This window comes from Haliotis rubra, unplaced genomic scaffold, assembly GCF_003918875.1.
Source record: "Haliotis rubra isolate DU_JTF1 unplaced genomic scaffold, ASM391887v1 Scf2025, whole genome shotgun sequence".
In the NCBI taxonomy this organism is placed as follows: Eukaryota; Metazoa; Mollusca; class Gastropoda; order Lepetellida; family Haliotidae; genus Haliotis; species Haliotis rubra.
This window is the reverse complement of record NW_025766032.1, coordinates 6,417-20,051: the sequence shown is the minus strand read 5'-3', so window position 1 is coordinate 20,051 and position 13,635 is coordinate 6,417. Positions and strand designations below refer to the sequence as shown.

The following is a 13,635-nucleotide window of genomic DNA, read 5'->3' as shown; positions in this document are numbered from 1 at the left end:
GTGGTGTGGTTGATTTGCAACCAGGGAACGACCAGGTCCAAGCAGTTGTTGGAGCAGCCCTTCCTCTCACAGCCAGAGCCCGGCACATCCCAGGGTGCAAGAACGTCCTAGCAGACGCTCTCTCAAGGCCAGGCAAGCCGTCACCAACAGAGTGGATACTACATCCAGAAGCTTTCAACCTTCTATGTCATAGACACGGCGGCCCTCTGATCAACCTGTTTTTCGTCTCGGTTCAACAAACAGCTTCCGTTGTACGTGTCTCCGATTCCAGATCTGGCGGCATGGGCAGTCGACGCCATGTCCTTGTCATGGGATGGTCTGGACACATACGCCTTTCCACCACCAGTTCTGCTGCAAGCAGTGATAGCAAAGGTCAAGCAGACAAAGACGATTCATCTGCTTTTGGTCGCGCCTTGGTGGCCAACTGGAACCTGATTCCCAGATCTGCGCCGTCTTGCCGACAGAAGTCCTCAACAGTTACCAGAGTGGCCTCACCTGCTCACAGTCGACAGCTGCATCCCGATCCCACTCGATTTCATCTGTATGGCTGGATCATCTGCAAAAGGTACTGAAGGCCAAAGGCTTCTCCATGGGTGTAGCCAAGGTTATTGCACGTGCTCATCGAGTCTCCACTAGATCACTCTATGATGATAAGTGGACTTCCTTTGAGAAGTTTTGTGCACAGAAGTCCAAGGACCCGTTATCAGCTTCTCCTCAGTTTATAGCAGAGTTCCTTCTTTTCCTTCGGAAGTCCAGGCGTCTCAAGGGCAACACTATCGGAACTTATTTATCGGCTCTTAACTCTGTTTTGGCGGTCAAGCGGATTTCCAAGGTGCCGGAGCTCATGGCCGTACTCAAAGCCTTCAAGCTGGAGGACCAGAAGGCAAAGTTTCGTCCTCCTGCTTGGGACCTTAACATCGTACTCTGGCATCTAAGGTCCACCTTACGAGCCCTTGGACACTGCTTCATTCGAGAACCTCTCCAGAAAGACAGCTTTTCTCTTGGCCTTGGCCACGGCAGCTAGAGTCAGCGAGAGAGACGCTTTGGATGTAACCAGGATGTGTTTTGAGCAGTCATGGCATGGGCTTGTTCATTTGGGACTGGTTTTGGATTTCGTGGCTAAGAACCAGCTGCCAGGACAACCGGACAGAATGTTCTCCATTCCTCCATTGTCTTCCATTTTAGGACCCCACGATACTGAGGAACAGCTGCTCTGTCCTGTGAGGGCTCTTAAGATGAATATTGCCGAATCATCATCCAGGAGGCAGTCTCGCAAGAGACTGTTCATCCCGTTTTCCTCTGTGGCTAAAGGTGAAGTTCATAGGAATACTATGATGCACTAGATCTGCCTCATCCTACAGCCAATAACCTGCACGAGATTAGGGCCCTGGCGTCCACCATGGCTCTCCATAGGAACTGCACCGTTCCAGCCATCATGGAGGGATGCTTCTGGAAGTCCTCTACTGTCTTCGCTAGCCACTCCCTGCAGGATTTGTCCGTCGAGGGTGTTGAAGGTCTGCAATCTTTTTGTCCACTGGTGGTTGCCCAGCAACTCACCCGACCTACCGCCCATTAGGCAACTACTTCTCCTTACCTTCTGGTCTTTAGGATAACGTACGCCCTCGGTGTATTCTTTTCCTTAGGGTTTCCGTGGGTCACTATCTGTTTCTTGTTCCAGGCGCTTCCTGCGACAGTCTGCCGATTCAGTTAGTTTCCTTGGTTTCCCTTGGCATGTGGTCTTGTTTTTCTTCATGGGACGGTCCTCTGGAGCCCGACACCACCGTCCTACTATTGAATCCATATGCTTAAGACCTATGGTAAGGTAAGTTAAAAATTTATTAAAATCTAAATATTTTAGATATTTAAATACTTACCTTACCATAGGGCGGTAACTCCCTCCCAACGCTGGATGCTCCTCCCCTCTCTGGGCTCTTCGGACCTGGTCAGTAAAAGTGATTTTTGGATAGACCGCGCTTGCCGGAGAGGGGAGATCACATCACTTCAGTTCCTGTACACTCGTCGATACTTGAGGCAGCCATTCTAGAGAATGGCGAATCAACGACTGTCTGATCTCTTTTAAGCGGAGCTTGAGGTAATATGCATACGACCTATGGTAAGGTAAGTATTTAAATATCTAAAATATTTAGATTTTAATAAAATTGTAGAATGACTTCAACAATCTTCTTCTTCATGTTTCTAAAGTGGTCATTCCATCCGTAAGAATTGAAAAGCAACAACACCGTTGTGTGTATGACACGTGTGAGTAAACTGGGTTATTTCTAACACTTTGGGTAATGACTCCTGTTAGTGACATGTTATGGTGGAAACACAGGATGCTGAAAGACTGGCTGTGAACATTCTCCAATCATATTCTATACTTTCAGGTTAATTCATCCTTAGTGTTTTTCCTCTTCTCCTTTCAAGTCCATGAAAAGTCCATACTCCTGGCTGCAGTGTAAGTACTTACATATTACTAATGATTGTATGGCATTTGAAAATAGGCCATGCTCACTAGCAGACTCATTCCCTTCCCACAGAGGTTACTTGTCATATCTTCCTAGGAACATCTGTTCTAATACGGCCATATTTCCCGGTTCTCGTAAAATCCCCTAGCAGCAAAAAATCGGAACACAAATTATCTCCCTTCTTTCTATCCAATCAGAACATGTGTAACATCGACTTAGATCCAACTTGACTAATGCAAGTAAAATGGGGCCACAAATATCCCTCCTCTGCCGGGGACTTGTGTTGATGTGACACACAAGACATTTAATGGCAAGCTTGTCCGTTGTCAACGAGGGTGATGGAGACACCATTGATCCGGCATTACATGACTGAGTTCTGTCCAGAAGAAATGTTTGCGCATCGCGCAGGGAAAGAGGTTCTAGTTTTCCCAAAGCATACGGAAATTACAGAGGCCTTGCGAATGATCACTTTTAAAACAATGTCGCTGATTGCACAACTAGATCTGATTGCAACCAATCACGAATCCTGAACACTCGCACCATGAAAGGGCAGTATTAGATCAGAGGTTCGTAGGAAGAATGACAAGTAACCCCTGTGGGAAGAGAATGTAGCTGGCTATTTTCTGATTGGATGATAATAGAAGGCATTGTATTGCTTTATTGCACTGAACTGATGTCACTGATTTTGTATTGTTGTGAGTGAGTGAGTGAGTGGGTGTGTGAGTATGGTTTTATGCCACTTTTAGAAATATTCCGGCAATATTACGTCAGGGATGCCAGAAATGGGCTTCACACATTATACCCACGTATGACTTCAAACCCAAGTCTTCACTGTGACAAGTGAACACTTTAACCGCTTTCCTGCCACCTATTTTTATTCCCCGTCACAAAGTGGGAGGGGATATAGGTTTGAGCTCTGTCCATCCGTCAATCTGTCCTACTGTCCTTCCGTCCGAGATGATGGGGACAGATTTTCTCAAAAAATGTTATTGATAAGGAAACCAGTTTAGTACTTTTTCAGGACATGAACGGCTTGATGGAGTTCGAAAAGTGAAACTGTTACAATATGTTACAGAGTTATGGCCCTTGCCATACGTTTCTTGACTTAGTGAACAGTGTCCCCAATGAGGACAGATTTTTTTCAGAAACCGTCACAGATAGGGAAACCTGTGTTTTCAGGACATGAAAGCCTTGATGGAGTCAGTAAAAAGAAACTGTGTTACAATATGTTACAGAGTTATGGCCCTTGCCATGCGTTTCTTGACTTAGTGAACAGTGTCCGCAATGAGGACAGATTTTTTTCAGAAACTGTCACAGATAGGGAAACCTGTGTTTTCAGGACATGAAAGCCTTGATGGAGTCAGTTAAAAGAAACTGTGTTACAATATGTTACAGAGTTATGGCCCTTGCCATGCGTTTCTTGACTTAGTGAACAGTGTCCCCAATGGGGATGGATTTTCTCATTTAACAACCTATGTATTGCTGTTTGTAGGAAAAATGAATAGTTGTCAAAACAGGAACAGAACACTGTGGAGATATTGGTTACCATGTCTTCTTGTTTGTGTTAACGCTTTAAGGTGCAGTCAGTGAATTTATTATTGTTGACCATTTTACTTACAAAAATATACTAACATTATCTGTGTTTGTGGAACTTTGAACTCAAAACATGGTTTGTAGGGTTCTACTCAGTATGCACAGTTTTTGCATTACTATATCAATACACACAAGACCGCCGCCATGTAGCTGGAATATTGCTGAGTGCGACGCAAAACTAAACTCAATCACTCACTCACTCAATACACACAAAACATATTGACATAAAATCTTGAATCAATATTTCTCTGTGTGCTTGTATTCCCATCGAAGCTGTCGAATTAGTGAAAATAATAACGATACAAGGTGTTTGTGAACTTTTGCAAACTTTAAGCTTAAGGTTGTCTTCACTCCAGGCCTATAGCTGCCCTGGCTCCAAGCTTCCCCCTACCCAGTGTGTGGTTCATGGTCATCTCAACATTCAGGTAATGTGAAACTCCCTTCATCAGATCTTGTACCCATTCAGGTAATGTCAAGTTCCCTTCATCAGATCTTGTACACATTCAGGTAATGTCAAGTTCCCTTCATCAGATCTTGTACACATTCAGGTAATGTCAAGCTCCCTTCATCAGATCTTGTACACATTCAGGTAATGTCAAGCTCCCTTCATCAGATCTTGTACATATTCAGGTAATGTCAAGCTCCCTTCATCAGACCTTGTACATATTCAGGTAATGTCAAGCTCCCTTCATCAGATCTTGTACATATTCAAGTAATGTCAAGCTCCCTTCATCAGATCTTGTACATATTCAGGTAATGTCAAGCTCCCTTCATCAGATCTTGTACATATTCAGGTAATGTCAAGCTCCCTTCATCAGATCTTGTACATATTCAGGTAATGTCAAGTTCCCTTCATCAGATCTTGTACACATTCAGGTAATGTCAAGCTCCCTTCATCAGACCTTGTACATATTCAGGTAATGTCAAGCTCCCTTCATCAGACCTTGTACATATTCAGGTAATGTCAAGCTCCCTTCATCAGACCTTGTACATATTCAGGTAATGTCAAGCTCCCTTCATCAGACCTTGTACATATTCAGGTAATGTCAAGCTCCCTTCATCAGATCTTGTACATATTCAAGAGTAATGTCAAGCTCCCTTCATCAGATCTTGTACATATTCAGGTAATGTCAAGCTCCCTTCATCAGATCTTGTACATATTCAGGTAATGTCAAGCTCCCTTCATCAGATCTTGTACATATTCAGGTAATGTCAAGTTCCCTTCATCAGATCTTGTACACATTCAGGTAATGTCAAGCTCCCTTCATCAGACCTTGTACATATTCAGGTAATGTCAAGCTCCCTTCATCAGACCTTGTACATATTCAGGTAATGTCAAGCTCCCTTCATCAGACCTTGTACATATTCAGGTAATGTCAAGCTCCCTTCATCAGATCTTGTACATATTCAGGTAATGTCAAGCTCCCTTCATCAGATCTTGTACACATTCAGGTAATGTCAAGCTCCCTTCATCAGATCTTGTACATATTCAGGTAATGTCAAGCTCCCTTCATCAGATCTTGTACACATTCAGGTAATGTCAAGCTCCCTTCATCAGATCTTGTGTACATCTCTTAAAGAATATACATGACCAGGCTTGCCCAACTCTCTACTGTGAAGATCTCATTTGTGTCCGAACGGATAGAGCATCTACCTGAAGAGGAGAGGTTGATGGTTCTATTTTCGTCTACATTCATAGCCTATTGGACAGAGTATCTTCTGGAAGAGAAAAGGTTGATGGTTCGATTCCTAGTCTGCATTTGTGGCCGAGTGGATAGAGTATCTTCTGGAAGAGAAGAGGTTGATGGTTCGATTCCTAGTCGGCATTTGTGGCCGAGTGGATAGAGTACCTAGATGCATAGCAGAGGGGGTTCAATCTCCTGGCCTCATAATACCAAAAAATGTCAAAAGATTTATACCACTTGTTACCCTGATTGGCTTTTGCCATTTAGGGATTAAAACAAATACTGAGTCATTACATCGTGCCTGAGTGGATCATCCATGTTAACTGTGGCATGGTTTCTCATTTGGCTAGTACTTACTAAGCCCAGCATTAGTACAGATTAGTACAGGCAGCCATATATGCATGCATGCACATAAAGTAATCTTGAAGGCAATGTTAAACTCTATTTGCCCTCATCTATCTGAGACATTATGTATTGAGACGTCGTTCTAATGAAGGGAGACAACTCTGTGGTGATTGTTACACTGCAAATTCAGTACATCCTTCAACATTCTGGTGACAAACATGTTCACAAAGGGAGATAACTCTCAAAATGGTTAACGTCCTTTGTGTATCAACAGCTTCTTTCATTGCTAGGTCCATACACTAGAGATGGTGTTGTATAATGTTGTAATGCGCTGCTACTACTATCAGTATGATGTTGCAGTATGCTACCACTGTTGGTGAAGGATGGTCTGCTGTTGGAGTCAGTCGGACTGACTGTCTTGTACATGATAGTGATGATGTACAGTCAACAAGCCTACACAGACAAGCAGGCTGAGGGAGCAGGGAAAACACTGGTGAAAATACTTGTAAGTTGACAAAACCCAATTCATTTTATTTTTTATTGATGATTAGCTGAATTATATATTTTAGGTTATTGCGGAGTAGGAACCTTGTGTTGATTCTTGAACAAAACAATTGGAACCCCTCTTTGTTTGTGTTTGGTGGTGACCGATGACAATCAGATGGTCGTAATGTACATCCTGGCCTGTGATGTGTCAATGCTGAGAGTAGCAGGTTAACCTGATTTGATATTGTTCGAATGCCGTTGCTCTGAAGTAAAATAAGTCTGAGACAGGAAATTCCAATAAATATTATATTTAGTTTAAAGTAGAGTAAAGGTGTGGACCTATCAGCATTGTTATGTAGCTAGTTATAAAATGATTTGAAGTTTATCCCATGAAAACTCTTTTGTGATATTGCCAGTGTCAGACATTACTGTGACTTGTTTTGCAGTTTACTTTGTCGTGCCTGGGTGCAGGTGCACTCACTGTGGCAAGTCAAGTGGTCAAGGCACCAGTGAGACTGCCAGACCTATTCCCCGTCCTCATTTCCATCTACTCCTGTATGCATTTCATCCTGTTCCTGTTGTACTTCACATACTACCAGCTCTTCCAGACTGGCTACAAGAAATATATCTCTGTGCAGACGTCAAAGAAGATTTCTAAGAAGACCAATTAATAAAGTTGTTGCAGTGTCTCAGTAACTGTTTGTTATTGCTAGTTGTAATTTACGTTAGTGAGTGAGAAGGGTTTGATGCCAGCAAGGGGTCATTGGTACATTACTTTGGTGAGCTTCGACTATCAAGATTCATGTGACACCAACAGGTGTAACTTGTGTCATTGTCCTTGATTTCAGTCCCGGGTGAGCAGAGGTGTGATTGTGTCAGGTGTGGCTTGATGTTGGTTGTTGTTGCTGGAATATTGCTGGCTAAGATATTCATCAACACTCTTGCCCTTATCTTCTGTTGTCATCAGAGACTTGTGATAAGACAAAACACTGCTGTATGGCTAAGACACAAAAGGTGCTGTACTGGGCTGTACAGTCAAGACAAGACAAAGATGGTTATGTATCATCAAGACAAATACAGGGATGTAATGTCAAATATTTGCTGTCAAGTATTTATTTTCAACAAGTGAGGGTGGACTGTTCAGGAGTATACAACACAATATTACTGTTGTCAAGACAAACCAAGGGATGTATTGTCAAGACAAAGACAGGGATGTATTGTCAAGACAAACAAAGGGATGAATTGTCAAGACAAACAAATAGCTGTATTGTGAAGACAAACACTGGGATGTATTGTGAAGACAAACAAATTGCTGTATTGTGAAGACAAACACAGGGATGTATTGTGAAGACAAACAAATTGCTGTATTGTGAAGACAAACACTGGGATGTATTGTCAAGAAAAAACAAATTGATGTATTGTCAAGACAAACAATGTTGTACTTTCAAAACAATGCCCTGCATTGTCAAGTGTTTATTTCCAAGATATCAGGATGGAACATTAATGAGTATATGACACATATCACAGTGAATGGCTGAAGTTCTGGGGCAGCGCCTTCAGGTGAAAAAGCAGGTCCTGACACAGGAAGATTATGACACAGGAAGATCCTGACAAAACTTCACATATTTGATGACACCAGAAACACATGCTCAATGGCTATTTACAGGTCATATATTCTGCATTATCAACATGGTAAATTAACATCTTGTCAAATATAAAGGAACAAGAATCATAGTTTGACATCTGTGTGTATCCTAAACCAATCCTTGGTGTGGTGAGGAGAATCGGTGTAAGCAATGGTTGATGTCATCACTGGAGCTGGTAATCGCTACACAGTATTACACTAGAGGTGTTACATCACTGAACAGGTGGACCACAGCAATTAAAGGGACATTTGCTCTTTTGCTATCAAGTAAAAGCTGCAGAAAACTAGTAAAGTGTCTCTATTTAAATGCAACTGGTATTATTTGTCAGCCAAAAGTAAATAATTCAAACTGTTTAAAGGATAATCAAATAGAAGGAATTGTTTTGGTTAGCAAAAGGAATCTTGTCTTGTCTCTGTATCACAGGAAACAAACTGTGATCGTTGGTCAGAAGAATGACCTTCAACAAATGCTTATCTATTCTAATTGTGAACCTTGCCCCTTACACACAGACACAGGCACATACACACACACAGACACACACTGATATGTTATCATACAGTTTACCCGAAAGCTTTCTCATATATAATCATATACAGAACACCTATCTCTGGAGGCTCTGTGTTTTAACACCCACCAGCTATTATTGATTAACTATGGTCATATGAACAAATCTGGTGTTCTTTAACACTTCTTTGAGTAGTATACATGATCTGTACATGGAATGACTTCAGCCAGAACATGCCATCCCTTGTTGACAAATCTCTTTCTCTGTGCCCACTTTCCTGATAATAAATATCATCCTTTAGGGCAGACCAATTTTTTTTGTTTTATGGATTTTTGTCCTCAAAGAACCCTAAAGGCAGGAGGAAAAGGAAAAAAGAAAATAAAACTCACCAGTCAAATTAATATTCCTTTTAAATACTAACAGTATTATATTTTTGGTGATTTATGAAGTGTAAATGGGGAAAAAAACAATCAAAAAATATTTGTTTGTAAGTTTACATTTTTGGCCAATAAAAATAAGGATTTTATTTTTTGAGCCGAAAAATTAATTATTATTTTTTTCTTATTCTTGAAAAAATATGACCGGCAGATCCGTAAAACAAGAAATACAATTGGTCTGGCCTTAATATGATTTAAACATTATGTATTTGATGAAAGTATTGAGGAGGAAAACAAACTGTCTCTGAAATTTTTTAGCAATAAGTTAATATCACAGTTAAATATCCATCTATCTTGCAAATGTTGAGTCTCCAGAACATGAACTATATCAGAATCAGTTAACTGTATCTCATTGGCTCCAGGTAATTAGGTCTGGACAATGTTCCTGCATCAGCAATATGCTGCTATCACAACACAATATGTCTTGTCACTGGATTGCCTGGTCCATCACTGGCCACTGGTCTTGTTTGGCCAAGACTTGATTGGTAATATGTTGCCATCGTAAGGGCGGATTACTGTTAGGCAACAATCGGCAACAGACACTGGTCGTTGCTTTCAGCGGAGCAGGATATGTCTACTCTTTTTAATATCACCACAGATAGCTTGTTACCGATTCACATAACTTTCACCACCATTTTGATTTAATGGCCATAGGTATCTGTGGATAAATGTGACTGATTATTCTGTAGTTCATGCACTGTAAGGAGTCTTGGAGATGTTACAAAGTTCTAGTCATATTATGACAGTCATTGAACGTCAACATAAAATTTACTGTTCCTCTCTGGTTTTCTTGTAGGTGAAAACAAGTTACTGAGAGAGCTTCTGTTTTTCTTTTCCGGGAGTGATGTTTGACCCAGACCTGAGGCTACACCTTGATCTGTACCATCTCTGGAAGCTGAATCAGTGCTGTTCCCATCACCTGATATTGCCACTGATGACAGTTCTGTTTCCAGCTGTACATCACAGGCATCATGTTTCGGATAGAAGCCTGCATCAACAACAAGGTCCCCCAGACTGACATGATACACATTGTTCTCCACAAAGTTGATCTCTGGAGGAACACAGGCAAAATCCACAGTTCCCAGGTTTTCAAGCAGTGCTTTTTGCTTAGCCAGGATGCTGTCAGCCCGAAGAAAGATCTGAGTGGGATGCTGACTGGAAAGACTGTCGGTGTCATTCTTTACCTGCTTGACCTCATTCAGCAGTGTCTCTGATGGGTTGATGCCGGACTTCAGTCTCCAGATTTCATCTCGGTACAGTTGTTTGACCCTCTTGACCATCTGTTCTTTGTCCTTCTCAATGTCCTGGATCATCATATCTGCCATCTGACTTATCTTATGTCTTAGTTCTACCCGGCTCTGTTCAAGCTGCCCTGCACTTGATGCCCACGAGTCAGTAAATGAACTGACCTTATTTGCCTCACTTTCTAGTTTGGACACGTCGGGTAAAGTGCATGAATCTGAAACTAGATCAAAGTCTTCAGCTCGACATGTTGTATGGCTCTCTGTCAAACACTGACCACAAGCTAAACTGACACATTTCTTGCAGGTAAGAATGACTGGTTTCCATGGATGGATGATGCATATTTCTACGTCACTGTCGGGCACATTGTCTTTGGAGAACATATTAACAGTATCCTGAATATCAGAATGTCCTTGAGAACCTTCCTGAGTCATGGTTCTTCCAGACTGAGTAACTTCTGGTCCATCAGTCATATCAGGCAATGGTGAGTTGCTGCTTGGTGTTGGTATAGTGGGTTCAGGAACTACTTTTGAGTCTGACAGTGATGTATCACCATCACTAAAGGGTGATGGTGTTGCCAGTTTAGGATTCAGAGGTGATGCTGGAAGTGATGACTCTGAAGCAGGTGCTGGAGACATTGGTTCGGAGGTCACTGATCCAAAGGTGCTTGTTGAACTACCTTCGTCCACAGATAAATCACGAGAGACAGTAAATGGTGACTCATTCTGTACTGATCCTAGGTCACTGGTGGAACCAACAACATTTGTTGGATGTTGTCTTTGAGTGTTTCTTTTCTTTGGCTGCCATATGTCTGGAAACTGGTCAGCCCATAGTGCCAGAGCCTGGTCCGGGTCAATGGCCTTGGTGTATTTCTTGCAGAAGGGGCAGCTGAACCCTTCCCATTGTAGATTTGCAGGTACAGTTATAATTTGGAAACGGAGACAGGCCCTACAGAAGACATGTTTGCAGGGCAGGAACTTTGGTTCCGTACAGATTTTCTTGCAGAGTCGACACAGATCCTTAGTGGGGAGTTTTCCCTGAACAGCCATTCCTGACCTTGGTAATCCACAATGTGCCTGAAACATTGAAACAAAATAACTTGCACTAACACCAAAGCTATAACACACTGTAACAAGTTAGTGATGCTACAGAAGAGAGCTACAGACAAGGTACCTTGTACTACACACAACTACCTCTAGTACAGTTCTGACGGCACACATCCCCAAACATGATGACAACAACAACATCAATCCCCACCAATGTCTGATTTAAATATCACACAGCCTTCCCCTGTGCTGAAGTTTTGAATTATAAATACCACCCCCCCAATCTTACCCCACTCCGTTCTTCAACATGTAGAACTCCAGAGCACACACCTTTTCGAAATCCTGTATTCGTGTGTGTCTGGATATTGATAATAACAATTTATTCATATCTCCAAAATGTAATTAATGTTTATGCATATGTGAATCACTTTAAGGACATGACTTAGTCAGGATTTCTTGTAGATTATCAAGGGTGAACTGGGCACTCAATCCACCCAACTAGGTATGCTGTTGCCTTTAGACACCTGAAAGCATTTGATGTAAGAGTTCCTTATGCCATGTTATGCAAGTCCTTTATACCTTGAGGGTATAGTAATCTTATTGGCAACTGCAGTCCAGTAGTCTGGGTTATGTAGTGCATAAAGTCAACAAAAGGATTATACAGTACATCACTATTTCAGTTCTATATTAATATCAAATAAGAAACAAACATTTACATAAGTTGAAATAATACGAAAGTGCTTACATTACCACTTAATGTGTTTACAATGGTACATTAAGGGAGTGGTCCTTTATTTAAGGGGTTGAGGTCGGTGTATTGCTGTTAGGACTTACATTTTTCTGAACCCAAATATATGTAACATTTTTCATGCAAACACACACACACACACAAAAAAAAAATAATAAAAAAAATAAATAAATACAAAATAAGAAAATAATAATAAATAAATATATATATACTGAGGGAAAAAAATAAGGGATCAAGTGAAAGCACAAGTGGTCCCTTATTTTTCCCCCGGTTCTTCACAAGCTATGGGATACAAACCTTGTGAAGAAACCTTGGACAAAAAATAAAGGAACATGTGCCCTTTAATGTGATCCTTTATTTTCTTCCCTCAGTATCTGTAACATGACCCATCCAAAAAGTATATGTTGTAGAGTATCCCTGATATGACCTAATGTTCAAATTTATCATTATTATTTGAAACAATTGAACTGCGTTGTTTGTTCATGCTCGCACACCAACCATCACCCAATATATATATGTCTAACGAATTTTGCCGATCCTTTCAACTTTTGCAGAGTCATTCATTCAATCATGGACGTCTAATACTCGGAGTAAAGGTGTTCTCGGGATATAGCTTAATCAGGTCGATGCAATGTTAAGGTGACATATAGGTATATAACAACACAGATGTACATTCACCAGTCAACTACTTGTGTTTGATATACCCTGGGGCCGAGCTCGGTTGTCTAAACACCTGGACACGTCGAAGTGTTTGTTACCTACCTTTTAACGTGTTGGCGCGGAGCAGTGCCTGTAGTTGTCAAACACTGGCCAGTCTCGCTTGTTCAAAGTCGATATACCACACCCAACTAACGTATCGATCTATGTTTAGTGTTTTCTGGTGGGTATTCCAGAGCTGTGTGACGTTAGGACAAATCCACAGTGCTTGACAAAGAAAGCTGTACCTGTGACGTGTGGGGCTCTACAGGGTGGGTCTTCACGAGTGCACGCCTTCACTGTAACATTGATTACACGTGACAGATTGCGCTTGGCAACTATGAGTAGGAGCAAGAGCGTTACTCTGTGTGATTGGTAAATCACGTGAATGAATGTATGTGGACGAAAGTACCTGTTACCTAAATCAAGCGAGTGAATGCATGTGATAATTAAACCAAGTGAATTAATGAATGCGTTAGCTAAATCAAGTAAGTGAATGTATGTGATAGTTAAGCCAAGCTAAATCAAGTGCGTTGCTGTATGAAATAGCTGAATCAAGTGAATTAATATATGTGATGTCTAAATCAAATGCGTTGCTGTATGTGATAGTTAAACCAAGTGAATTAATGTATGTGATAGCTAAACCAAGTGAGTTTGTTTAGCTAAATCAAGTGCGTTGCTGTATGTGATAGTTAAACCTAGTGAATTAATGTATGTGATAGCTAAATCAAGTGGGAATTT

At 41.3% G+C, this 13,635-nt stretch overlaps 2 protein-coding genes across 2 annotated transcripts in view; one reads left to right on the top strand and one right to left on the bottom strand.

The window, feature by feature from the left end:
* LOC124275792 (dolichyl pyrophosphate Man9GlcNAc2 alpha-1,3-glucosyltransferase-like) overlaps positions 1-7,266 on the top strand; it is a 29,272-nt gene extending 22,006 nt beyond the window's left edge. The window contains exons 11-14 of the mRNA XM_046711463.1: positions 2,385-2,455; positions 4,415-4,483; positions 6,449-6,593; positions 7,021-7,266. Of these exons, the coding sequence (XP_046567419.1) occupies positions 2,385-2,455; positions 4,415-4,483; positions 6,449-6,593; positions 7,021-7,245 (510 nt within the window). The 3' untranslated portion in view covers positions 7,246-7,266. The remainder of the gene's footprint in view (positions 1-2,384; positions 2,456-4,414; positions 4,484-6,448; positions 6,594-7,020) is intronic.
* A 747-nt stretch (positions 7,267-8,013) lies between these two features.
* On the bottom strand, positions 8,014-13,179 carry LOC124275791. Its single transcript, XM_046711462.1, has 2 exons — positions 12,961-13,179; positions 8,014-11,480 (listed from the first exon to the last, which is right to left on the bottom strand). The coding sequence occupies exon 2, from the start codon at positions 11,451-11,453 to the stop codon at positions 9,909-9,911; it is 1,545 nt and encodes a 514-aa protein (XP_046567418.1). The 5' UTR covers positions 11,454-11,480; positions 12,961-13,179; the 3' UTR covers positions 8,014-9,908.
* Positions 13,180-13,635: the final 456 nt, after the last annotated feature.

Coding starts and splice junctions, on each gene's coding strand:
- LOC124275791 (XM_046711462.1), bottom strand. CDS start 11,453: ATGGCTGTTCAGGGAAAACTCCCCACTAAGGATCTGTGTCGACTCTGC.